This window comes from Oncorhynchus tshawytscha, linkage group LG18, assembly GCF_018296145.1.
Source record: "Oncorhynchus tshawytscha isolate Ot180627B linkage group LG18, Otsh_v2.0, whole genome shotgun sequence".
In the NCBI taxonomy this organism is placed as follows: domain Eukaryota; kingdom Metazoa; phylum Chordata; class Actinopteri; order Salmoniformes; family Salmonidae; genus Oncorhynchus; species Oncorhynchus tshawytscha.
The window spans coordinates 17,082,441-17,108,009 of NC_056446.1; the positions used below are offsets into that span (position 1 = coordinate 17,082,441).

General features: G+C 43.0%; 1 protein-coding gene across 1 annotated transcript in view; it reads right to left on the reverse strand.

Moving 5' to 3' along the window:
• Window positions 1-7,140: 7,140 nt before the first annotated feature.
• Window positions 7,141-25,569, reverse strand: part of LOC112217339 (exostosin-1) — a 253,348-nt gene continuing 234,919 nt past the window's right edge. The window contains exons 9-12 of the mRNA XM_042300719.1: window positions 24,764-24,853; window positions 20,394-20,554; window positions 15,650-15,821; window positions 7,141-7,972 (exon numbers count right to left, since the gene is read on the reverse strand). Coding sequence (XP_042156653.1) covers window positions 7,787-7,972; window positions 15,650-15,821; window positions 20,394-20,554; window positions 24,764-24,853 — 609 coding nt within the window. The 3' untranslated portion in view covers window positions 7,141-7,786. The remainder of the gene's footprint in view (window positions 7,973-15,649; window positions 15,822-20,393; window positions 20,555-24,763; window positions 24,854-25,569) is intronic.

The window sequence follows — 25,569 nt, forward strand, 5'->3', positions numbered from 1 at the left end:
AAACAAGGACATTTCTAAGTGACCCCAAACTTTAGAACGGCAATGTATTTAAAAAAACATTAAACTATAGGTTACTTTTGAACTACATGCTAAAATGACAAAGATGCCCTGAACATTTCAAAGTTGACAATGGGAATTCAAAATAGATTGAGAATGTTGTCTTTTCATGCTCTTAATGGAAATTTCACAATGTCGTGGACTGTTCGTCTGAATACGTTCCTCAATGGTATCTGTGTGCTCTAACAAAATAAATGTCACATTACCATCGAAAGCACTGATTGGAAACACCCGTCTCACATGCGGTGTGCTTAGGACCATTAGTGTCAGAGTGGAGAGGTAATTCTGTCGTCTTTTTTTCATTTACCACAATCACACCTCACTGAGAGGCAAAGAAATTGCAACGTGTAGATCATTTCACTACTCCCACCTCCTCCTTCTTGGTCCTGCACGCAACGCAATGCACACACACACACATTTGTTTCAGGTTGTTTGTTTATTTTTTATATATGAGAATTCTATTTCCTTTCCAGATCTAATTTTCTCCAAGTTAGATCTGGGGGGAATAGCAGGAAGGCTGCCACAAAGCCCATGGTCAGTTGCTCTGTAATGAATACTTGTTTTCATTTCAGTGAGACGAAGCAAGGAGGAGGTAGGATACTGGCAGTCCTGACCTTAGCAGAATCGCTTAGCTCACCCAGTGAGCAAGGACTGCTACTGAGTAGTCTGTGGCAGTAGCAGGCCAGAGGGGACAATGGAAATGTATTCATCTGTGTGCTTTGTTTGTTGTACCCATCTTGTTGAGACTGAATCCTACACATGACACTTTAATCACAGAAAATCAGGATAGAGAATTCAGTTGTTTATTTACAGGAGGATATAGTTGAATTTAAAACATCATTCTAATATTATAGCTTCATGGCACTGTATTGATGCCCATGTTAATGAAATACATGAGACCAGAATCAACCTTTATTTTCAAGTTTCCAGGTTTTTTCCTTTTTGACAATTAATGTATAATGAACAAAATTATAAACGCAACATGTAAATGCCAATTGCACGCTCCCTCAAAACTTGTGGCACTGTGTTGTGACAAAACCGCACATTTTAGAGCAGCCTTTTATTGTCCCCAGCACAAGGTGCACCTGTGTAATGACCATGCTGCTTAATCAGCTTCTTGATATGCCACACCTGTCAGGATTATCTTGGCAAAGGATAAATGCTCACTAACAGGGATGTTTACAAATCTGTCCACAAAAGTTGAGAAATAAGCTTCTTGTGCTTGTGGAAAAATTGTGTGGGATCTTTTATTTCAACTCATTGAACATGGGACCAACACTTTACATTGCATTTATATTTTTGTTCAGTGTAGATTGAATTGCTGTATACATGATTTTCACTGAAAGTTGTGAGCCCCAGCAGGCAGGTTTGATTCAGTGTCCCAGGGAACAGCCAGAGGAGGGCTTTATTAAGCGATTGAGGGACCTGGAGATGGCAAATGGCAACTTCTCTCTGGAGAAGTAATCCTGTCCTATGAATCACCATTTTGGCATGTCAGACCTTGGCTACACCCAATTCACTCATATCAAGCTCCGACAGAGTATAAGGTGCATCGGAGGAGGGCATCCACATATCACCAGGAAGAATAGCTGACAAAACACTGCACCCTAGACTGAACTATCAGAGGAATAGACTTCAGACACAGCATCGCCTGTCAAAGCCTGGACTATCACCACATCAGCACTCTCTCTCTGTCATAATACCCTCCTGGTAAAGTGATTGCGCCTAGGATCTCTCACAGAGACATGGCGCTATCAAATCCTCAAAGTGATGATGCTGTCCACCCACCCACTGATGAGGAAAAAGTGCTTAAAGTAAGAATTATTTTCAGTCTCAGTCACAATCAATGTGAGGAGTGTCCGTCTTGGCTTCGGTGGATGATGGTGTTTCTCTGGGCTACGGACGGAGCCGGTCTGCTGCAGCCTACAACAGGGCTATACCAGAGAGTAGAATTAGGCTGGTGGCCTCTCCATCCCTGATGTCCATTACAGAACAGCCATCCCTGCAGTCCCAATCTGACAAATGTAAAGAGACAGGCCATGATGAGCAATATTGTGGGACTCCAATAAGAAGAAATAGAGGTGTAATGGCTTTTTATAACACAATTACAGCAATGGAGCCATATCGCATCTCCCCCCGCTACAGAATCAGCTCTAAACTTACCATAACTAATATCTGGGGAGGAAGAAGAAGTATTTGTGCTCTACTTGCAATCATAACTCAATTTGGGCTGTGTGGATTTCCATGGTCCTTCCCCCCTGTCACCACAGCAATTTGGTGAGCCCCTCTCAGTCTCCAGTGAGGGAAAGAAAATGATCAATTTGACGCCATGGAAACTGTTGACGTTTCAGAAAACAAACAGTTTTATCAAAATGGAATTATAATTCAAGTTCCATGAATCTCAGCAGTTTTTCTAAATATTATTTATGCAGTTATTTGCAGTGTTGGTTCACAACCAGAGGACCATTTTAAAAAGGATGAATATTTACACTTTTTGAAATTATAATCAACTTGCAAGCAGTGATGGAAAAAGTAGCCAATTTTCATACTTGGGTAAAAGTAAAAATACCTTAATAGAAAATGACTCAAGGCACCCAGTAAAATACTACTTGAGTTAAAGTCTAAAAGTATTTGGTTTTATATATATTTAAGTATCAAAAGTAAAAGTAAAAATCATTTAAAATTCCTTATATTAGGCAAAATAGACAGCACAATTTTATTAATTTTTTATTTACGGATAAGCCATGGGCACACTACAACACTCAGACATAATTTACAAACGAAGCATGTGTTTAGTGAGTCCGCCAGATCAGAGGCAGTAAGATGACCAGGGATGGTCTCTTGATAAGTGTGTGAATTAGACAATGTTCCTGTCCTGCTTGTCATTCAAAATGTAAATCAGTACTTTTGGGTGTCAGTGAAAATGTATTGGGTAAGAAGGACATTTTCTTTAGGAATGTAGTGAAGTAAGTTTTCAAAAATATAAATAGTGAAGTAAAGTACAAAATACTATTTAAGTACTTTACAGCACTGCATGCAAGTAAAGATGAACAGTTTGGTGCAGCTAGACAAACAGGCCACCAGCTAACCATATTGACATAAAGATGCAGTGAGCTCCAAAAGTATTGTTACAGTGACCAATTTGTTGTTTTGGCTCTGTACTCCAGCACTTTGGATTTGAAATGATACAATGACTATGAGGTGAAAGTGCGCACTCTATAAACACATTTGATTGATTGATATTCCTCTAAGACATGCTAATCTGTTGTTATTGTAATGGTGAGAGGTAGCGTCCAATCATGGTAGAGTCCACATTAATGTAGAAGTGTTTAGAAACAAAAACAAAAAACAAATGCATCCAACAAGCTTGATATAGTCATATCGTGCTAGGAATATGGGACCAAATACGAAACGTTTGGCTACTTTAATAAACGTAAGTGAATTTGTCCCAATACGTTTGGTCCCATAAAATGTAGGGACTACATACAAAAAGTGCTGTGATTTCTAAACGGTTTACCAGATATGGAGGAAAATACCCTAAAAACAAAGCTATCAGTCTGCACTTCAACCCCATAATCATTGTATAATTCAAATCCAAAGTGCTTGAGTACAGATACAAAAGAATACTTTTGGAGCTCACTGTAGATAGAAATATGTATAGACAGATGGATGGATTGATCATTAGCATTCTCTCCTCTCCCCGGTGTAGCTGTAATAGGTGTCCAGAGTCATAACTGTGACCCGTGTCTCTGTCTGACGCCAGTGCTGCAGGAACACAGACTCACATACCTTACACCATAACGATGCCACAGCCTTTCCTCTCTCACCTCCTGGACTGTCTATGGATGTACGTGTGTGTGAGAGAGAGAAAGAGAGACAGAGTGTGAAACAGAGCGAGAAAACGTGAAATGAGAGAGATATAAACAGAGAAAAAAAGAGAGGGAGAGAAAAAGAGAAAATAGAGACCGAGAGAGAAAGACAGAGCACTTCCAGTTATTTTCCATTTACACCAATTCAATTAGTTTACTTTACTCGGTGGCTGAGCCCCAGGGAAACACGCACAGACATATAACAACGGCCATGATGATGCAACACTCTCTGGAGAAATGGTCCACGGCTGAGACATCCTCAACATGAGCTTGGACCATCACAGAGAGAAAAGCTTTTGGTTCACACAATGAGTCTCCAGGCACAGACGTTGATAAAATCCCATCTGCGACGGTAATGGGACTCTGGAGAGGGTTTTTCAGGGCCCATAAAGGAGACGTCACTGCATGCACACCTATGTGCCGAAACACATCTAGGGTTTAGACTGCCCGTTATGAGGCGGGGGAATGTCAGCTGCTGTCTGCTTGTCCTCTCATTTGATGTGCGGAGAATTGGGTCTTTATTTTTGTATGTCTGGGTGCTTCGGTGTGGCATGCGCTGAGCAGATATGTCACAGAGGGCTTTGCTGCCACATCGCTCTGAGATGGGATGGCTTGATGTCTACAGTCATTGGCTTTTTTTCTCCTTTCCTGACAACTCCTCGGCTCCAAGCCTGGTGGTATTTGAAGCTCCCTGACCTCACACCCAGCCAAGCTGGAGATAACAGCTATATATCAACTTTGGGGAGACCAGTGAAGGGTAGCTAGCCCTCTGAAGATAGCAGACACCTGACAGGAAATGTCACGCTACTTCTAGGAAAATGAACTAACTTGTAATGCCAACATTTCTTCACATTATACAATCATTGTAAAGGCCTAGTCATTTTGTTGCTTTGACAGTCATTCCTGAAGATAATTATGTATTTCATGTGATTCATTTACATCTGTCCCTCATTCTAAGGTCAACCCTGTTACGTGAACTGATCTCTCATTTGAACACGGTGAAAGGATTCCCTTTTAAACAATTGCCACGCCCAGTTGTACACAACATGCTTCCATTCCTCCGTCACAAGGGACTTTGTGGCTGATTAAAAAAAGAACTCAACCCCGGTACAATCAACACTGTTACTATATTTTAAACTTAATAGGCACTTAACTTGTTTTTTAAATTCAGCCTCTTGAGATGGGGAAAACGTGTTTTTTTAAAATTAAGTTGAACATGTGCTCTGTATGACACAATGCAACAATTAAGTGAAATCTAAAAATAATTGACCAAGTTACACTCTCAAAAGGCACCGAATTGGTGGAACGACCCACATGGTGTTCGACTGGCAGAAAGTACTAAAACAAGAACATATGCAAACGTTATTACTATTTCAATATAAAGGCAGTAGAATATGAATGTACAGCACTGAGCGTGTATGACACCAAGCCTGCACGAACACCTAAATTAGAAGTATGCAATCACATTTGTATTCATTGTGAATCAACTGCTTTGCAAGGCGGACAAGTTCATTTCAGAGACATCAAATAAGAGTGTGGAATTGTAAATGCTGTTCTTGTATGTCGTGACATATACGAAAACCATCTCGACTGGCACAGTAATGAATGAGAAAACGGAATCTAATAAAAAGCAAGCTGCATGATAGTTGAACGTGCTAAATGTGTCAGAGCTAATTCAGGCCATTATAACCAATACCCTCAAAATAGCCCCTCGACGACAGAACATTGACATTTTCATAGACACAGAAATAGATTCATGAACACAGACTTTTGCCCTGCTCTTCCTCTAAAAACAAATAAAGGCTGGCTCTCCATTTGGATCAATGTGGATCAATGGCAGTCTCATTCTGTGTCCTCATTCCTATTCCCCCAGGCACTACAGACAGAATGACTGGTAGTATGTATCAGTATCCTTCCTACACCACCACCTCTCCTCTCGTTCTTCATCTCTCCTGCGTTACCTCTGAACAGAGCAGACGGAGAGAGAAGACACTTTCCAAAAATACTCTCAAATGTTCTTACCCTCCCTTATGGGGGTGATAGAGATCAATACATCTATTCTAAATCTGTTCATTCATATTCAGAATGGACTCGACTTGGTGTAAAATAGCCGTGTCGGGGTCCCACTTGAGAGAGAGGCCCTCGTAGGAGACAGGTCCCTCAGAAGCGGTATTGAATAAGTTCTGGGGGAGCGTCGACATTATCATGCATCATCGTGAGAAGGCAAGAGAGATATCCCCTTGGCCAAACTGAAACACACTCTTGCCTGCCTGCCATTAGGCCCCTCATTAAATCATTGGTTATTTATGTGCTGAGCAGAGCATGGTGTCTAGACCAAAGTGTAAAACCCATTACCTTCAGAAAGAAATCCCTGGTTGCAAAGGTAAGCTCATATCAGTGTTATTCATAATCAAGTTAACTTCATTACCGTTTTTTTTTTTTACTATAATACCTCTGAGCCACAGATACAACGGGTATGGTCAAAATATCAATGCCTATTATTGAACTTAAATAACTTTGGCAATGTATACTTCGCTGTACACAGGCAAGAGTGAATAACATGGACAACGCATACATTAACGACCTTATTTTAAACTTCCAGCAGGCATTGAGACTTTGATGCTCAGAGGTATTGTAGTACAACGATAATGAAGTAAACATGTAAATATTATTGGATCTGAGAGGGAGACGAGGGGTGTACAGGGAGTACCATGCAGAGGCCAGTCTCCTCCTCCTCCTCTCAGACCCAGCTGAGCTGTGGGTGGTGGTGGTGGAGGTGGGGGGTAGGTTGGGTTGGCTCTCTGGAGGGACATGATGAAAGATGCTTCAAACCTCGAACAGAATTCAAAGATGCCTGTCAGTAGCATCACCACGCCTACCCCTGTGGCTAAGCACTATCTACCTAGTATCCAATGTCTACCTCGTAAATCCACCAGCAGATGCAGAAACCCACACCCTGTTTATAGCTAGGCAGGGTCACAGTGAGTGGCATGTCTCCAGCATTTAGACTGACAATCTGGAGGACAACAGCAAACAGATGTAGAGAATCAGGATGGTGTCCTGAGGTGGTCTTTGATGGGAAGAGTTGTTTGTTCAACTTTTGCATATTTAACATTTCACCAAGGCAGAAGAACATGGTAGTAATTCCTTCTTCTAAACAGGTTGTATACAGCCATCATCGCTGAAACAGAGAGAATAAATACAATAGGCTGTGTACTTTTCAGCATCTTTTATCAGATTTGCTTTTTTGGCAATTTAAAGCACATAGGAGAACGAAGCAACCCCCCCCAAAAAAATCGAACAATTCCAAATTGAAAGCCCAATAAGCCCCAGAAATGAATAATGGAAAGCAACATATACAATGTTAGAGAAAAACTTTATAGATGTCATGGAGGACAAACACAATGCACTGTGTTCATTTTTGTTTAAGATCACACTGCCACAGAAATATCTGAAACCAAACAGGAGTGCACATTGCAGGCTTTTGTGACCTCACTTCCTGGTTCCTCTGTCAGAGAAGGAATTGACAACGACAATCTGTCTGGTGTTGAAGCGTGTGAAAAGTCACAATATTATTATTTTTTTGACAACAATGACGACAACATCGACACAGTCCAACTCACTGACATTGAAGATGAATCATCTTCAATAGCCAAGATCATTACCTCTGGATAACGGTCCCGGTGTTGCATATTTCATCATAAATTACTCTGTAGAGATTTCACTTATTGTTCGGACAGTCTGACTGACTGAACAGGCTGGTCAAAAAAGGCCGTTCTTTTCACTTGCAGCTGGGAAGGAGATTTGGCCCAAACCCACACCACTCAAGTTTCTTCTGTGTGTATGAGTGTGTGTTGGGTTCACAGCCTCTCGATGTCCCTGTACTTCTTCCTCAGAATGGAGACCTGGTCCTTGAACAGCACAGGGTCCAGTCTCATCTGGGAATGCAGCAGGGGCATGAACCCAAACCAGCTGCTGAACGAGTTCATACACGTCTGTCTCTGGGCAAAGTGGTCCGGGTCGGCCCACCGGGACGTCTTAGAACCCTGTGGACAGACACACAGACAGAGGAGATACGTCAGTACAGCACATCAACCCCACACAAGTCACGGTACGAACTGACTCTGCATCAGTTTAAAAGCAGACACATGTACTGTGTGGAGGATGGTACATTAGAGCTGTGTCGTCTGACGTAAACTGTTTTCCCTCCAAAGACGGCCTGGAAATACAGAAAAAGGTTGCTGAATGGAGTGGAACCCAGGGTATTAGGACAACAGCTCATATTTACTGTATACATACACACAAATAAAACTACATGTAAGAAAGGTTATATATTGTTGTCTTTTAACTCCCATTCAACTGATAAAGTGCCGGCCAAAATCTCCATAAGTCTCCAGCAAACATCCCTTGTTTCCGATGAACTTTCCTGTGTGATCCTGAAGCAGGGAAACAAATGTTTCAGCACTGTTGACTGCAGTGGAAGAATATGCCTGGAAAGGATCTGAAGATGCTATGTGTTGAGAGAGATGGGAGAAAATCCACCACTGGTACGCTGCTGCCTACACAATTAAGACATTAATCACAGAGCCGATAGAGGCGAGTCATCGGGCTGCCCCGAGCTGGGCCATCAATCAGGCCTGACGTGGGCCGGCCCCGGCTGCACACCAACCAGAAGGGGAATCACACAGGGAGACTGTTGGTGCGCTGCAGCCTCCTCCGTCCGCCTCCATGTCTCTCTGGAGGCTCCTGAGTGAACCGGTCTGTAATACTGCAGTCGCTCCTCTCTCATATCCCACCTCACAGCACGCATCACAGGCTCTGTGTCTGGCTGCTCATCTGGCTGCAATTTCAGGCTCATTTCAGACTAGCAGGCACATTGAGATCAGTGGAGGCTCCTCAGAGGAGGAATGGGAGAACCATCCTACTCAGTAAATTTCATAAAAATAGAAGTAGTGAAATAGCTAAACATATTTAGATAAAACCATACAAAAAATATTAATTTCACCAAATAGCTGATTAAAACACATGGTTTTGCAATGCAGGTCAACAGTAACCTCAACAGCATCCTCTAGGGTAGCACCATGGTGTAGCCACAGGACAGCAATTTTCAGTCATCTAGGTACACTGACAATACAAAACCTAGGAGAAACGTAGTAATAATGAAGACTTCCAGAGGACGTTCTCCAACCTATCAGAGCTTTATGAACTGACAAGTTGTCCATCCAATCAAAGGATCATTCTTCTTAGTTTACCTTTCACTTAGCTAATGCAACTAATTTGTCCTGACTCAAACGAGGAATGCCATTTATGTTAGCTAACTGGCTAAGGTTATCCAACAGCGCAAATCTTTTAAGTCAAGGTAAGCTTTTTAAATTTTTTCTCCAGAGTAACTGCTAAACTGCTTGCTGTACACTATACTGCATGAATGTACACTTGATTTGGATTGTGATTTTACTAACGCGTTAGTTCTAGTTGATTGACTAGACCGTTAATATGGTGACAACGACGTAGGCTATGTAGCTGTTAGCGGTTATGGTATGAATGTTTGGATGGAGAGGTTTTTTCGCCTGGTCACAGACAGCTGTTGAGTTGTGCACTGAAGTCTAAGGTGGAAAAGGTGAGAGGAGGAAAGCGTGTAGATACCAAGATTCCTCAATACCAAGATGGCATAGCAGTCAGACGTCCTTTGTCCTCGTCTTGTCGTGTCCCGTGTATATATATTTACATCTTTCTTCACGTATCTTTAATATATTTTATTTTCCAAAAACTCAACTTCAAAACACTCACTACTCACTGGACCCTTATGGTCACTCGACTAAGCATGGCTCTCCTTAATGTCAATATGCCTTGTCCATTGCTATTCTGGTTAGTGTTTATTGGCTTATTACACTGTAGAGCCTCTAGCCCTGCTCATTATACATTATCCAACCTTTCAGTTCCACCACCCACACATGCGATGACATCACCTGGTTTCAATTATGTTTCTAGAGACAATATCTCTCTCATCATCACTCAATACCTAGGTTTATCTCCACTGTACTCACATCCTACCATACCTTTGTCTGTACATTATACCTTGAAGCTATTTTATCGCCCCCAGAAACCTCCTTTTACTCTCTGTTCCGGACGTTCTAGACGACCAATTCTCATAGCTTTTAGCCGTACCCTTATCCTACTCCTCCTCTGGTGATGTAGAGGTGAATTCAGGCCCTGCAGTGCCTAGCTCCACTCCTATTCCCCAGGCACTCTCTTTTGAGGACTTCTGTAACCGGAATAGCCTTGGTTTCATGCATGTTAACATTAGAAGCCTCCTCCCTAAGTTTGTTTTATTCACTGCTTTAGCACACTCTGCCAACCCGCATGTTCTAGCCGTGTCTGAATCCTGGCTTAGGAAGACTACCAAAAACTCTGAAATCTTCATCCCTAACTACAAATTTTCAGACAAGATAGAACGGCCAAAGGGGGCGGTGTTGCAATCTACTGCAAAGATAGCCTGCAGAGTTCTGTCCTACTATGAACTGATTTGCCCCCCATCTATCTTCAGAGCTCGTGCTGCTAGGCGACCTAAACTGGAACATGCTTAACACCCCAGCCCTCCTACAATCTAAGCTTGATGCCCTTAATCTCACACAAATTTTCAATGAACCTACCAGGTACCACCCCAAAGCCGTAAACACGGGGACCCTCATAGATATCATCCTCACCAACTTGCCCTCAAAATACAGCTCTGCTGTTTTCAACCAAGATCTCAGCGATTACTGCCTCATTGCCTGCATCCGTAATGGGTCAGCGGACAAAAGACCTCCACTCATCACTGTCAAACGCTCCCTGAAACTTCAGTGAGCAGGCCTTTCTAATCGACCTGGCCGGGGTATCCTGGAATGATATTGGTCTCATCCCGTCAGTAGAGGATGCCTGGTTATTAAAAAAAAAGCCTTCCTCACCATCTTAAATAAGCATGCCCCATTCAAGAAATTTAGAACCAGGAACACATATAGCCCTTGGTTCTCTCCAGACCTGACTGCCCTTAACCAACACAAAAACAACCTATGGCGTTCTGCATTAGCATCGAACAGCCCCCGTGATATGCAACTTTTCGGGGAAGCTAGAAACCAATATACACAGGCAGTTAGAGAAGCCAAGGCTAGCTTTTTCAAGCAGAAATTAGCTTCCTGCAACACAAACTCAAAACGTTCTGGGACACTGTAAAGTCCATGGAGAATAAGAACACCTCCTCCCAGCTGCCCACTGCACTGAGGATAGGAAACACTGTCACCACCGGTAAATCCACTATAATTGAGAATTTCAATAAGCATTTTTCTACGGCTGGCCATGCTTTCCACCTGTCTACCACTACCCCGATCAACAGCACTGCAACCCCCACAGCAACTCGCCCAAGACTTCCCCATTTCTCCTTCTCCCAAATCCAGTCAGCTGATGTTCTGAAAGAGCTACAAAACCTGGACCCCTACAAATCAGCTGGGCTAGGCAATCTGGACCCTTTCTTTCTAAAATGATCTGCCGAAACTGTTGCAACCCCTATTACTAGCCTGTTCAACCTCTCTTTCGTGTCGTCTGAGATTCCCAAAGATTGGAAAGCAGCTGCGGTCATCCCCCTCTTCAAATGGGGGGACACTCTTGATCCAAACTGCTACAGACCTATATCTATCCTACCCTGCCTTTCTAAGGTCTTCGAAAGCCAAGTCAACAAACAGATTACCGACCATTTCGAATCTCACCATTCCTTTTCTGCTATGCAATCTGGTTTCAGAGCTGGTCATGGGTGCACCTCAGCCACGCTCAAGGTCGTAAACGATATCTTAACTGATATCGATAAGAAACAATACTGTGCAGCCATATTCATTGACCTGGCCAAGGTTTTCGACTCTGTCAATCACCACATCCTCATCGGCAGACTCGATAGCCTTGGTTTCTCAAATGATTGCCTCGCCTGGTTCACCAACTACTTCTCTGATAGAGTTCAGTGTGTCAAATCGGAGGGCCTGTTGTCCGGGCCTCTGGCAGTCTCTATGGGGGTGCCACAGGGTTCAATTCTTGGACCAACTCTCTTCTCTGTATACATCAATGATGTCGCTCTTGCTGCTGGTGAGTCTCTGATCCACCTCTACGCAGACGACACCATTCTGTATACTTCTGGCCCTTCTTTGGACACTGTGTTAACAACCCTCCAGACGAGCTTCAATGCCATACAACTACAATACAAGTAAAACTAAATACATGCTCCTCAACCGATCGCTGCTGCACCTGCCCGCCCGTCCAACATCACTACTCTGGACGGTTCTGACTTAGAATATGTGGACAACTACAAATATCTAGGTGTCTGGTTAGACTGTAAACTCTCCTTCCAGACTCACATCAAACATCTCCAATCCAAAGTTAAATCTAGAATTGGCTTCCTATTTAGCAACAAAGCATCTTTCACTCATGCTACCAAACATACCCTCATAAAACTGACCATCCTACCGATCCTTGACTTCGGCGATGTAATTTACAAAATAGCCTCCAATACCCTACTCAATAAATTGGATGCAGTCTATCACAGTGCCATCCGTTTTGTCACCAAAGCCCCATATACTACCCACTACTGCGACCTGTACGCCCTCGTTGGCTGTACGCTCTTGTTGGCTTCATACTCGTCGCCAAACTCATTGGCTCCAGGTCATCTACAAGACCCTGCTAACTCAACTCCCCCCTTATCTCAGCTCGCTGGTCACCATAGCAGCACCCACCTGTAGCACGCGCTGCAGCAGGTATATCTCTCTGGTCACCCCCAAAACCAATTCTTACTTTGGCCGCCTCTCCTTCCAATTCTCTGCTGCCAATGACTGGAACGAACTAAAAAAATCTCTGAAACTGGAAACACTTATGTCTCTCACTAGCTTTTAGCACCAGCTGTCAGAGCAGCTCACAGATTACAACACCTGTACATAGCCCATCTATAATTTAGCCCAAACAATTACCTCTCCCCCTACTGTATTTATTTATTTTGCTCCTTTGCACCCCATTATTTCTATCTCTACTTTGCACATTCTTCCAATGCAAATGAAGCATTCCAGTGTTTTACTTGCTACAGTGGTTCAAAAAAGTATTTAGTCAGCCACCAATTGTGCAAGTTCTCCCACTTACAAAGATGAGAGGCCTGTCATTTTCATCATAGGTACACTTCAACTATGACAGACAAAATGAGAAAAAAAAATCCAGAAAATCACATTGTAGGATTTTTAATGAATATATTTGCAAATTATGGTGGAAAATAAGTATTTGGTCAATAACAAAAGGGTATCTCAATACTTTGTTATATACCCTTTGTTGGCAATGACAGAGGTCAAACGTTTTCTGTAAGTCTTCACAAGGTTTTCACACACTGTTGCTGGTATTTTGGCCCATTCCTCCATGCAGATCTCCTCTAGAGCAGTGATGTTTTGGGGCTGTTGCTGGGCAACACGGACTTTCAACTCCCTCCAAAGATTTTCTATGGGGTTGAGATCTGGAGACTGGCTAGGCCACTCCGGGACCTTGAAATGCTTCTTATGAAGCCACTCCTTCGTTGCCCGGGTGGTGTGTTAGGGATCATTGTCATGCTGAAAGACCCAGCCACGTTTCATCTTCAATGCCCTTGCTGATGGAAGGAGGTTTTCACTTAAAATCTCACGATACATGGCCCCATTCATTCTTTCCTTTACACGGATCAGTCGTCCTGGTCCCTTTGCAGAAAAACAGCCCCAAAGCATGATGTTTCTACCCCCATGCTTCACAGTAGGTATGCTGTTCTTTGGATGCAACTCAGCATTCTTTGTCCTCCAAACACTACGAGTTGAGTTTTTACCAAAAAGTTATATTTTGGTTTCATCTGACCATATGACATTCCCCCAATCTTCTTCTGGATCATCCAAATGCTCTCTAGCAAACTTCAGACGGGCCTGGACATGTACTGGCTTAAGCAGGGGGACACGTCTGGCACTGCAGGATTTGAGTCCCTGGCGGCGTAGTGTGTTACTGATGGTAGGCTTTGTTACTTTGGTCCCAGCTCTCTGCAGGTCATTCACTAGGTCCCCCCGTGGGGTTCTGGGATTTTTGCTCACCGTTCTTGTGATCATTTTGACCCCACGGGGTGAGATCTTGCGTGGAGCCCCAGATCAAGGGAGATTATCAGTGGTCTTGTATGTCTTCCGTTTCCTAATAATTGCTCCCACAGTTGATTTCTTTAAACCAAGCTGCTTACCTATTGCAGATCCAGTCTTCCCAGCCTGGTGCAGGTCTACAATTTTGTTTCTGGTGTCCTTTGACAGCTCTTTGGTCTTGGCTATAGTGGAGTTTGGAGTGTGACTGTTTGAGGTTGTGGACAGGTGTCTTTTATGCTGATAACAAGTTCAAACAGGTGCCATTAATACAGGTAACGAGTGGAGGACAGAAGAGCCTCTTAAAGAAGAAGTTACAAGTCTGTGAGAGCCAGAAATATTGCTTGTTTGTAGGTGACCAAATACTTATTTTCCACCATAATTTGCAAATAAATTCATTAAAAATCCTACAATGTGATTTTCTGGATTTCTTTCCCTCATTTTGTCTGTCATAGTGGAAGTGTACCTATGAGGAAAATTACAGGCCTCTCTCATCTTTTTAAGTGGGAGAACTTGCCCAATTGGTGGCTGACTAAATACTTTTTTCCCCCACTGTATATTGTATTTACTTCGCCACCATGGCCTTTTTTGTTTTGCCTTTACCTCCCTTATCTCACCTCATTTGCTCACATTGTATATAGACGTACCCTTCTACTGTATTATTAACTGTCTGTTTGTTTTACTCCATGTGTAACTCTTTGTTGTTGTATGTGTTGAACTGCTTAGCTTTATCTTGGCCAGGTCGCAATTGTAAATGAGAACTTGTTCTCAACTTGCCTACCTGGTTAAATAAAGGTGAAATAAAAAGAAATAAATAAAAAGATGGGAAAAGGAATTATAAAACTCGCAAAGTGATGATACTGCAGGTGGCTGCTATGAAAATGAACTGTGTGTGCGGGTGATCATGGCTATATTCATTCCGCCTGGTTTTGTTGCGAAACACTTCTTAAACGGAAGCAAACGGAACAAAATGGGGAGTGACCTATCTGAATTTGTCCAATAGAAACTCTTGTTTTAGTTGCAAAACAACTTTTTGGACTAATAATTACACCCCAGCTCAACTTCATGCAGTCAAGAGCGTGCACGGTGCTATTAAATGTGTCAGTGCCTGACACCTTGATTACTCAAATTTCATGACCTGTGTGCACTTACGCCTTAAACTTTCAATTGTAGGCTTGGCTGTGTCTACCTCATGATGTGTATAGGGCAAATTTGAGCATCATGTCGCAGCCTAAAGCTATCAATGTTACATTGAGCTGGATAAATGGAATATGAATGACATTCTTCCAATCTGATGTAATAGAAATAGTCTATGCTCATGGTACGATTTCGCAAATCTTACTCCCTAATCTCAAACTGCACCGCCGCCAAAGCTTGAAATTTGCCCTGACCCAAGCACTAGATACCCGATGTCTATTGAAATTGGCTGTTGGTTAGTGATTTATGCTGGGTAAACACAGGGTTTCGGCGGATGGCATCTTCAACAAGCTAGGATTGTCAGGTCAAACGCGCATGCGCTCAGGCACACACACGTACGCACAAACGCATGCAAACACACACTGCTACCACGAAGATCTACTGTACCTGCTGCATCATTGTCTCCTTGTACTGCTTCTTCTGGGTGACTTTGATTGGTGGGAGCTTAGTGACAGCAGACACCAGGAAGTTCATCAGGATATCCTCACAGTTAGCCATCTGGTCCACCATGGTGAGAAGGCTGGATGGCAAGTAGTGAGTGTACAAGTAGTGATAATACCTAGAAACACAGAGAGAAAGAGGGATGGATACATTCATAAAAGGACACCACATTGATATACTGCATAGTGCAATATTGCAAATGGAAACAGCAGTGACTACACAGGAAATCAAATCTCCTTAATTCCATTCTCAGTGCCATTTCCCGAAGGTTCACCATTTCTCTGGATAATGTCCCTTGTTGTTTTCCATTCACTGAGAGTCACAGAATATGGATGGTAATCTGTCTGGTGGAGCCATCCGGCAGAATGAGCGGAGCCAGCCCAGAGAAGAGCCACCCTCCCTTGCGGCCTCATCCACCCGCCTGACGACACCCAGAGACGGATGTTTTAATTTCTCAGAGTGAGACACTTCGCCCCTCTCTTTCTGGCAGCCCTGATTGTACCATGTCTCATTTCCCGTCTGTTTATTATGTTGAGGGCCCTGGCTGTATGGCTGACAAAGGCAGGCGCATCATTTCCTGTATGTCTGTGCTGAGGGATGGGCGTCAGTCAGTCGGGGTGGGCCACTCTATTTAGATCCAGAGGCAGTCTGACTCGTGCCTTATCTCTCCTCCTCCTCTTTGGTAGCTCCGCTGGGCTCCTGGCCTATACAGCATCAGCCCAGCTATCACTTTCATCCTCGTGAAGGTGAGGTGTCACAGCCAAGGTCTGCCGTCAGCACCATAAGTCGGTCTCATCCGTGCAGGAAAGATGAGCACAAGGACTTTCCTTTGAGACAAACTCTGTGGCTTTCTCTCTGCAAAGCTATTGATCTATGTGCTGTCAGTTATCTTGTCAACGTTGTCATTTTCCAGATCTGAATATCACACTCTGCCTGACATCTTTGTTCGTGTTGATATCTTTGGATGGGAAATGTATACTGAGCAAAAATATAAATGCAACATGTAGGTCCCATGTTTCATGAGCTGAAAGAAAAGATCCCAGAAATGTTTCATATGCACAAAAAGCTTATTTATCTCAACTTTTGTGCACAAATGTGTTCCCTGTTAGTGAGCATTTCTCCTTTGCCAAGATAATCCATCCACCTGACAGGTGTGGCATATCAATAAACTGATTAAACAGGATGATCATTACACAGGTACACCTTGTGCTGGGGACAATAAATGGCCAACCTAAAATGTACAGTTTTGTAAACAACACAATGCCACAGATGTCTCACGTTTTGAGGGAGTGTGCAATTGGCATGCTGACTGCAGGAATGTCCCCCAGAGCTATGGCCAGAGAAATGAATGTCCATTTTTCTACCATAAGTCGCCTCCAACGTCGTTTTAGAAAATTTGGCAGTATGTCCAACCGGCTTCACAACCACAGACCACGACCCACGGGATTGTCTGACTGATTTACATTTATGAACTGTAACTCAGTGAAATCTTTGAAATTGTTGCATTTTGCGTTGATATTTTTTATCAGTATAGCTATCTAATTAATGACACAGATTTGTTAATTAGGCTGATCTGATAGGATTGTTTTTACACTTGCTACTGGTGACAATATGGTAGAAACACTTGCCACTTGACTATTATCACAATGCCTCAGTAGACAGACCCTTGAGAGCTGAATAATAGAGGCATTTTGAAACCACACAATAGATTACAACAATGACATGTTCCATGAGAGTAGTGTATCTGCAACTGCCCGATAAGACATGACTTCAAATCTCTCATGAGAGGAAAATACTTCTCAATTCAATTTGCTGCATGGCTTAATAGTTTGTATTCATTGTGTTGAGGCATTGCCTTTATAATCAAATCTTTTATGGAAAAAGAAAAGAAAAAAAACAAAGACGTTATTTCCTTTTCTATTATGCTGCTTATATACAAAAACTGTCAGTGGTGTGAGGAATTCGGATTGGTTTTCTAAATGGCACTTACTGTACTGAAAGACGTAGACTACTTCTGAGTAAAACATATAAACTCAGCAAAAAAAGAAACGTCTCTTTTTCAGGACCCTGTCTTTCAAAGATAATTCGTAAAAATCCAAATAACTTCACAGATCTTCATTGTAAAGGGTTTAAACACTGTTTCCCATGCTTGTTCAATGAACCATAAATAATTAAATGAACATGCACCTGTGGAACAGTCGTTAAGACACTAACAGCTTACAGACGGTTGGCAATTAAGGTCACAGTTATGAACACTTGGGACACTAAAGAGGCCTTCTACTGACTCTGAAAAACACCAAAAGAAAGATGTCCAGGGTCCCTGCTCATCTGCATGAACGTGCCTTAGGCATGCTGCAAGGAGGCAAGAGGACTGCAGATGTGGCCAGGGCAATAAATTGCAATGTCCGTACTGTGAGACGCCACTACAGAGAGACAGGACGGACAGCTGATCGTCCTCGCAGTGGCAGACCACGTGTAACAACACCCGCACAGGATCGGTACATCTGAACATCACACCTGCGGGACAGGTACAGGATGGCAACAACAACTGCCAGAGTTACAACAGGAACGCACAATCCCCCCATCAGTGCTCAGACTGTCCGCAATAGGCTGAGAGAGACTGGACTGAGGGCTTGTAGGCCTGTTGTAAAGGCAGGTCCCTCAGACATCTCTGGCAACAACGTCGTCTATGGGCACAAACTCACCCTCGCTGGTCCAGTCAGGCAAAAAGTGCTCTTCACTGACAAGTTGTCTCACCAGGGGTGATGGTTGGATTTGCGTTCATCGTAGAAGGAATGAGCGTTACACCGAGGCCTGTACTCTGGAGCGGGATCAATTTGGAGGTGGAGGGTCCATCAAGGTCTGGGGCGGTGTGTCACAGCACCATCGGACTGAGCTTGTTGCCATTGCAGGCAATCGCAACGCTGTGCGTTACAGGGAAGACATCATCCTCCCTCATGCGGTACCCTTCCTGCAGGCTCATCCTAAGTGACAAGTGCAGGAGAGTTTCTGCTATACAGTGTTAACAGGTCTCGATATGTATTAGGGATTTATATAACCACCATGCGTGCCTGCCTGCCTGTATGTGCTCAAAGAAATTGGTATGTGTTACCGCATTCCCATCCTTGAGCTGTTATCATGGCCCCTACACCCCTCACAGAGAGCAGGCAGTGGTTCTGAATGCACAGTGCCTTCGAAAAGTAACATTTTGTTGTGTTACAGCCTTATTCGAAAATTGATCAAATAAAATAAAATCCTCAGTAATCTACACAAAATATCCCATAATGACAATGAGAAAACACGTTTTTTAAAATTCAGACCCTTTGCTGAGACTCGAAACTGAGCTCAGGTGCATTCTGTTTCCATTGATCATCATTGAGATGTTTCTACAACTTGATTGGACATGATTTGGAAAGGCACACACCTGTCTATATAAGGTCCAAGAAGACAGTGGCCTCTATCATTCTTAAATGGAAGAAGTTTGGAACCACAAAGACTCTTCCTAGAGCTGGCCACCGGGCCAAACTGAGGATTCGGGGGAGAAGGGCCTTGGTCATGGAGGTGACCAAGAACCCGATGGCCACTGACAGAGCTCCAGAGTTCCTCTGTGGAGATGGGAGAACCTGCAGCACTCCACCAATCAGGCCTTTATGGTAGTGACCAGGCGGAAGCCACTCCTCAGTAAAAGGCACATGACAGCCCTCTTGGAGTTTGCCAAAAGGCACCTAAAGACTCTCAGACCATGAGAAAAAAGATTCACTGGTCTGATGAATCCAAGTTTGAACTCTTTGGCCTGAATGTGAAGCGTCACATCTGGAGGAAACCTGGCACCATGCCTACGGTGATGCATGGTGGTGGCAGCATCATGCTGTGAGGATGTCTTTCAGCGGCTGGGAGACTAGTCAGGATCGAGGCAAAGAGGAACGGAGCAAAGTCCAGAGAGATCCTTGATGAAAACATGTTCCAGAGAGCATGGGACCTCAGACTGGGGCAAAGGTTCAACTTCCAACAGGACAACGACCCTAAGAACACAGCCAAGACAACACAGGAGTGGCTTCGGGACAACTCCCTGAATGTCCTTGAGTAGCCTAGCCAGAGCCCGGAATTGAACCTGATTGAACATCTCTGAAGAGACCTGAATATAGCTGTGCAGCAGCACTCCCCATTCAACCTGACAAAGCTTGAGAGGATCTGCAGAGAAGAATTGGAGAAACTCCCCAAATACAGGTCTACCAAGCTTGTAGCGTCATACCCAAGAAGTCAAGGCTGTAATCGTTGCCAAAGGTGCTTCAACAAAGTACTGGGTCTGAAAACACATGTAAATGTGATATTTCAGTTTTTAATTTGTAATAGAATCTAAAAACCTGTTTTTGCTTTATCATTTTGGGGGTATTGTGTGTAGATTGATGAACAATTTAATCTGCCCCTGTTACTGTACCTGTGATAGAACGCAGCCCCTGTGAGCACCATGTTACTGTACCTGTGATAGAACGCAGCCCCTGTGAGCACCATGTTACTGTACCTGTGATAGAACGCAGCCCCTGTGAGCACCATGTTACTGTACCTGTGATAGAACGCAGCCCCTGTGAGCACCATGTTACTGTACCTGTGATAGAACGCAGCCCCTGTGAGCACCATGTTACTGTACCTGTGATAGAACGCAGCCCCTGTGAGCACCATGTTACTGTACCTGTGATAGAACGCAGCCCCTGTGAGCACCATGGAGTACTGGTTAGTCCACTTGGAGGTATAGCCCCATCTTGATTTGCTGCCATCCCAGTAATGGCTGCGTGCTGGGTAGCCCACGATCCGGTCTGGGAAACTGTGCCAGACAATGAAGGCAAAGTCAACCTGGGGTTCAAATGAAAAGACAACATCTTTCAAAATCGCTAATAGACAGATTTACTTCTGCATTAGATCAGCTATGTCAACTACAGTACAATGTAGCAAAAGAGTAGATTTGAATTCCAAAGAATTCCTTCTTCTCAGGAACACCAAATGTCAAAAGTCCAGAGAATATGAAGAACACCATATTGTAGAATACACTTACTGACTTCTGTTGGCAGAGTGGCACCAAATTCATTTCCAAAACGCAAGAGAGAACAGAGCCCAAAAAACAGAAGGTCCCTTAAAATAATCACACACCTCTTAGCTGTGTCATGGTGCATGTGTGCGCAATTATGAAGAAATGAGACCACAAACCTGAGAAAAAGGTTGGAAACATCTTTCTTAATGTAGCATTTGATTAATCGCCGAGTTAGCCATTACCTCAGTGCAGGATTTATGATATCATGCAAATAATTTTGCTTTTTGGAATTACGCTCTTATAATGCCCTGATTATGCCTCGCATCCTTTGTGACAGACTGGTTTGGCACATTCACAATGTGTCTTAGTTAATTATGGATTGGAAATAGGGACGGAGATTAATGACATACACAGAAGGGAAATGCTATCCTTGCAGAAAGGCTTTCCAAGGGCAACATACATTAATCCCATTTAATACATAAGATGGTTTCTGAATATGGGTTGCTAAGAGTCTACATCACAAATCTCTACCGGCATATACATTTCCCTGTGGCATTTGATGTGATATGTTATTAAATAATAGAGAAGTACACTCTTAGAATAAAGGGTTCCAAAAGGGTTCTTCGGCTGTCCCCATTGGAGTACCCTTTTTGGTTCAACATAGAACCCCTTTGGGTTCCATGGCGAACCCTCTGTGGAAAGGGTCCTACCTGGAACAAAAAAAGAACAAAAAAAGGTTTCTTCAAAGGGTTCTCCTATGGGGACAGCCGAATAAGTTAGGTTCTTGATAGCACCTTTTTTTCTAAGACTGTATAGTCCTATAGGAAAGACAGACATGCAGCATTTGGTTTCCACCATTTTCACTAGTATTGAGTTCTCATGATCTGAAGGAAAGTAAACTTGTGACATTAGATCTTGTTAAATGACCAAGATCATGTCGTTGTGTTATGTTCCATTCATTCATATCCACAGTTGATATATTCCACTGGATCACTGAAGAACATTTGACAGGATGACTGTTTTACTGTTAACTGTGCCCTGCTCTCCCATGGGCAGCCAGACAGTGTCATGATAGGAACATTCATAGTCCACACCGTATCCTCTCTTAAAGCATAATCATGTGATTAATGAGTTGAAGCAATGCAATTATGAATTCTGTCCTGTCACTGTTCTATGTAGTTATTGTAATATGAAAAGTCCCATTAAAAATGCTTTACTCGCTCACATTTCAGTTATTTTCAATTAAGATGCTTTCAATGTTTAAAGGGCAATTACAGAGACAGATTATTAAGCAGATGAGGGATTTGCATCTGACTGGTTCTTGGCTTTTTCCACAGAAAAAAACATTTGTCTTTTTTCTAAAATAACCTCATAAAACTTTTGTAACATCCGTTCTGTAATCTTGCACCGCTATACAATTTAAGTGGATCCTCTTGGAAGGTGAAGATTGACGTGGTGCAATTAATAAAATCTCAAATAGATATATTATATTTTGCAGGTCTCTTACACGCTGATAAGACTCACAATTCACTAAGGATTAACTCACTGAAATCTTATGGGAGCTTCAAATTTGGATAGATGCGGTCTGAAAGGTGTTTATTGGCAAAACCCTTCCCTTTCACCTGCATGAAACATCTTCATTAAAGCCTTGATGGGGCGCTAGCTTTTAGATGGTCTCATTCTTAATGCAGGTATTGGATGGGGTGAAATAGACCAGAAAGAGAAACATAGCCTTCTGTGTCTGTCTGTCCATCATCATGTGTCAAAAAGGTATGATGGAAATACATGTGGAACGTAATCATTACACCGACATGTTGGTCAGTTTTGAAATTGTACATTTCCCAAAGCAGAACCTTTTCTTAATTAGATTCACAGCAGAAATGGTATTGAAACACACCAAAACAATACAACATGGGTTTAGAATGGAAAGCAGCAGGTGCAGGAGACCATTAACACTCAACCACCAAGACTCCAATATGATGCAGAAAACAATGGCTTTCCTAATGAGCTCGATTTAACAAGTTCAATATTTGGAACACAATTAAAAAAACACAGCAAATCCAACTTGTATATTGTGTCACACACAAACGTCGTCAACATTTCCAAGGGCTCAGCCAAAAGAACTCTGCAAATGTTTGACACTTTTGATAAAAAAAAGAAAAAAGAACATAATCTTCACACTGAGAGGCAACTGCTGCTTTGGTTCATTTTGATTTCATTTAAACATTTTACATTTTTTTTTTTTTTTTACAACTGCCAGCAAAATGAGCCACTCTCGCCCCTTTTTCCTTTTCAGAGACGTGAAGCTTAATCAAACTGTGACTTCATGGTTTGACAGTCTAATGATCATCGCAGAGACTAGCATGCCGGAGAGGTAATAGGTTTCACAAACCTCCTGATTGCTTGAAACAACTTGGGCTTTCATTAGTTTCTCATTCCAGGACAGATGGTGAATACGTCTTCTTTTGAATTGGCACCATGGTCACCGAATTTGCATTTCACAGCATGGGAAGATCCTTTAGCGAACTACATCCGGAGAATGAAATCATCAGGAGAAGAAGACCCTCGTTCGAGATGTTGCCAGTCAGTGACTCAATAACAGGAGTCTTAAATACAGCAAACTTCCTTTAGAGGGGCAATCAATCCGTCCCGACCACGAGAGATGAATTGGTTATTACGCTATGCTTGAGAAATTAACTCCATTTACAGGGATTTCGCTCATGGACAAGGTGTGTTGAAATGACCTGCTCAATATTAACATGCAATGTAAAAAACAATAGGGAGAGTGACACTCGGAGACAAGATGCCAGACCATTTTACTGATACTATTCCACTGAGAAACACAAGGGTGGAATTTATCAGATGAGGCAAGACAGGTTGTTGGCACCTTAATTGGGGAGGACGGGCTGGAACGGCATCACATACATCAAACACGTGTTTGAACCCATTCCATTTGCTCAGTTCCAGCCATTATTATGAGTCGTCCTCCCCTCAGCAGCCTCCTATGAGCCCAGACATCCCCGTGGCTCAAAAAGGCTGTGATGTCTTAGTTAGAGAGGATGAATTACACTTTACCGTGAATGGTTAGTGTGAAGGGTGGGCATCCACCCTGGACCACAGACTTGATCTACTAATATAACCTGTCACCATGTTTCACCTTCCTCTGTCTTGTTTCCTCTACAGTAGGTCTCATGGTACCAGTGTGGACTTTCTCTGTAGAGTGCAGCCCAGGCCCCGGTGCCAGTTTGAACATCAGGCCAGAGCAGTTACTCCGAAAAAGACAACTTTGAGTCGGAGATACTCCATTAGGCCATGCTCTAACGGAGTAATATTAATTCCTGATCAAATTATATGGGAACAAGCAATTAAAAAGAGATTTAGCGCTTTGCTGATTCTGCAATGTGCAAATATTATACAGGGACTAATTGAATAGCAGAAATGAGAATTAACAGGAACAAAATGCAGGCACAGAGACGGAGCACAGCGTAGCAACAAGCAGAGCGACACGGCGCTCTGCATAACAACAGACTACAAACAAAACAAGGAGTTCCTTTGAAGATGAAGGAAGTCGGTTGGTGTTCATCTCCACACCCCTGGGAGAGGGACTACTTCCAAGAAACTGTCTGGAAGTTCTGTTACTTCTTCAGATGCTGCTCAATCTCACCAGTTGGTGTTGTTGTGGTGTTGTTGTGGGTGTCAATGTCAGATAAGAGACAGGAAATGCTGAAGCTGATCACACAGTGTTAATTGTTGGCTAATTTTCACACACAGGCTTGGGACTCGATCCCGCCTAGCTTTCTTTTCTCCCCATTATCAAATGAAATCAGAGAATGTTTTTGGGTACTATAAAATTCTACTTGTACTACCAGGTAGACTCCCCTCACAGTTACCTTCCAGTTCTCACAATTAGAAGAGTGCATGGGTAAGATACTGAATAACATTGCTAGATGAGGATTGACTGAATCTGGTCTTTGAACGTTAAAGCCCCAGGTAGAGTAAGGAGACAGAGGGGGAATAATAAGCCATCCTCCTACCTCATTGGTCGACAAGACGGAGTCCTCGTCCAGACTGAGGACAGCATCTGTGAGGATGACGTCATGGGGGGAAAAGCGACTGCTCATTGTCTGGGGTGGGGGGAGAGGGGGGGAGAGGGGGAAAGAGGGAGAGATATGGTCAATTGCTGCAGTCCCAAACTCCAACAATCCATCCACTGGCTCGGATCTCAACACCTCTGACTGTGTGGGGACCTATTCAATCACAAGCTGAAGTATTTCAGGTGCAGTATGTTTGAATGGGTTTGGCTAGAAATTGTTGGAGTGGAGTCCCTTTTTCATGCTGGGTGAAAAGAAGAGCAAACCATTTAATCAATTCATCCTGACGCACCCAGAGAGTAACCTTAACCTTCTTCTCTGCTTCAAACATAATTGCATTTCTTTAGCTCTCCGTAACAACTCATCCATAGAAGGCCAATCTTTGCTATTTCGGGCCTCACATTCCACTCCTCTGTAGGCTACTTCGAGAAAGACTCTATTATTGAAGGACTATTAATTTTAAGGAGGAAATATTGCTCTGATTATTGGATGAAAAACCTTGTTCTGTCGAGTATGTGGGCGAAGGCCAATGAGACATTAAAAACACCACAATTGCGAGGCAGTATCTTCTGCCCAAAGAACCATTTCACAATGACACTTGTCCTACTAATAATTACAGTGTAGGTACACAATGGAGAAATGTATTTTGCAATAATATGACATCTTATGAATAAAATGCCTCCACTATATCTCTGGTTATTGACGGTGTTTCTATTTGAAACGACTGATGGCTGTTTCTCTCTCTGCGG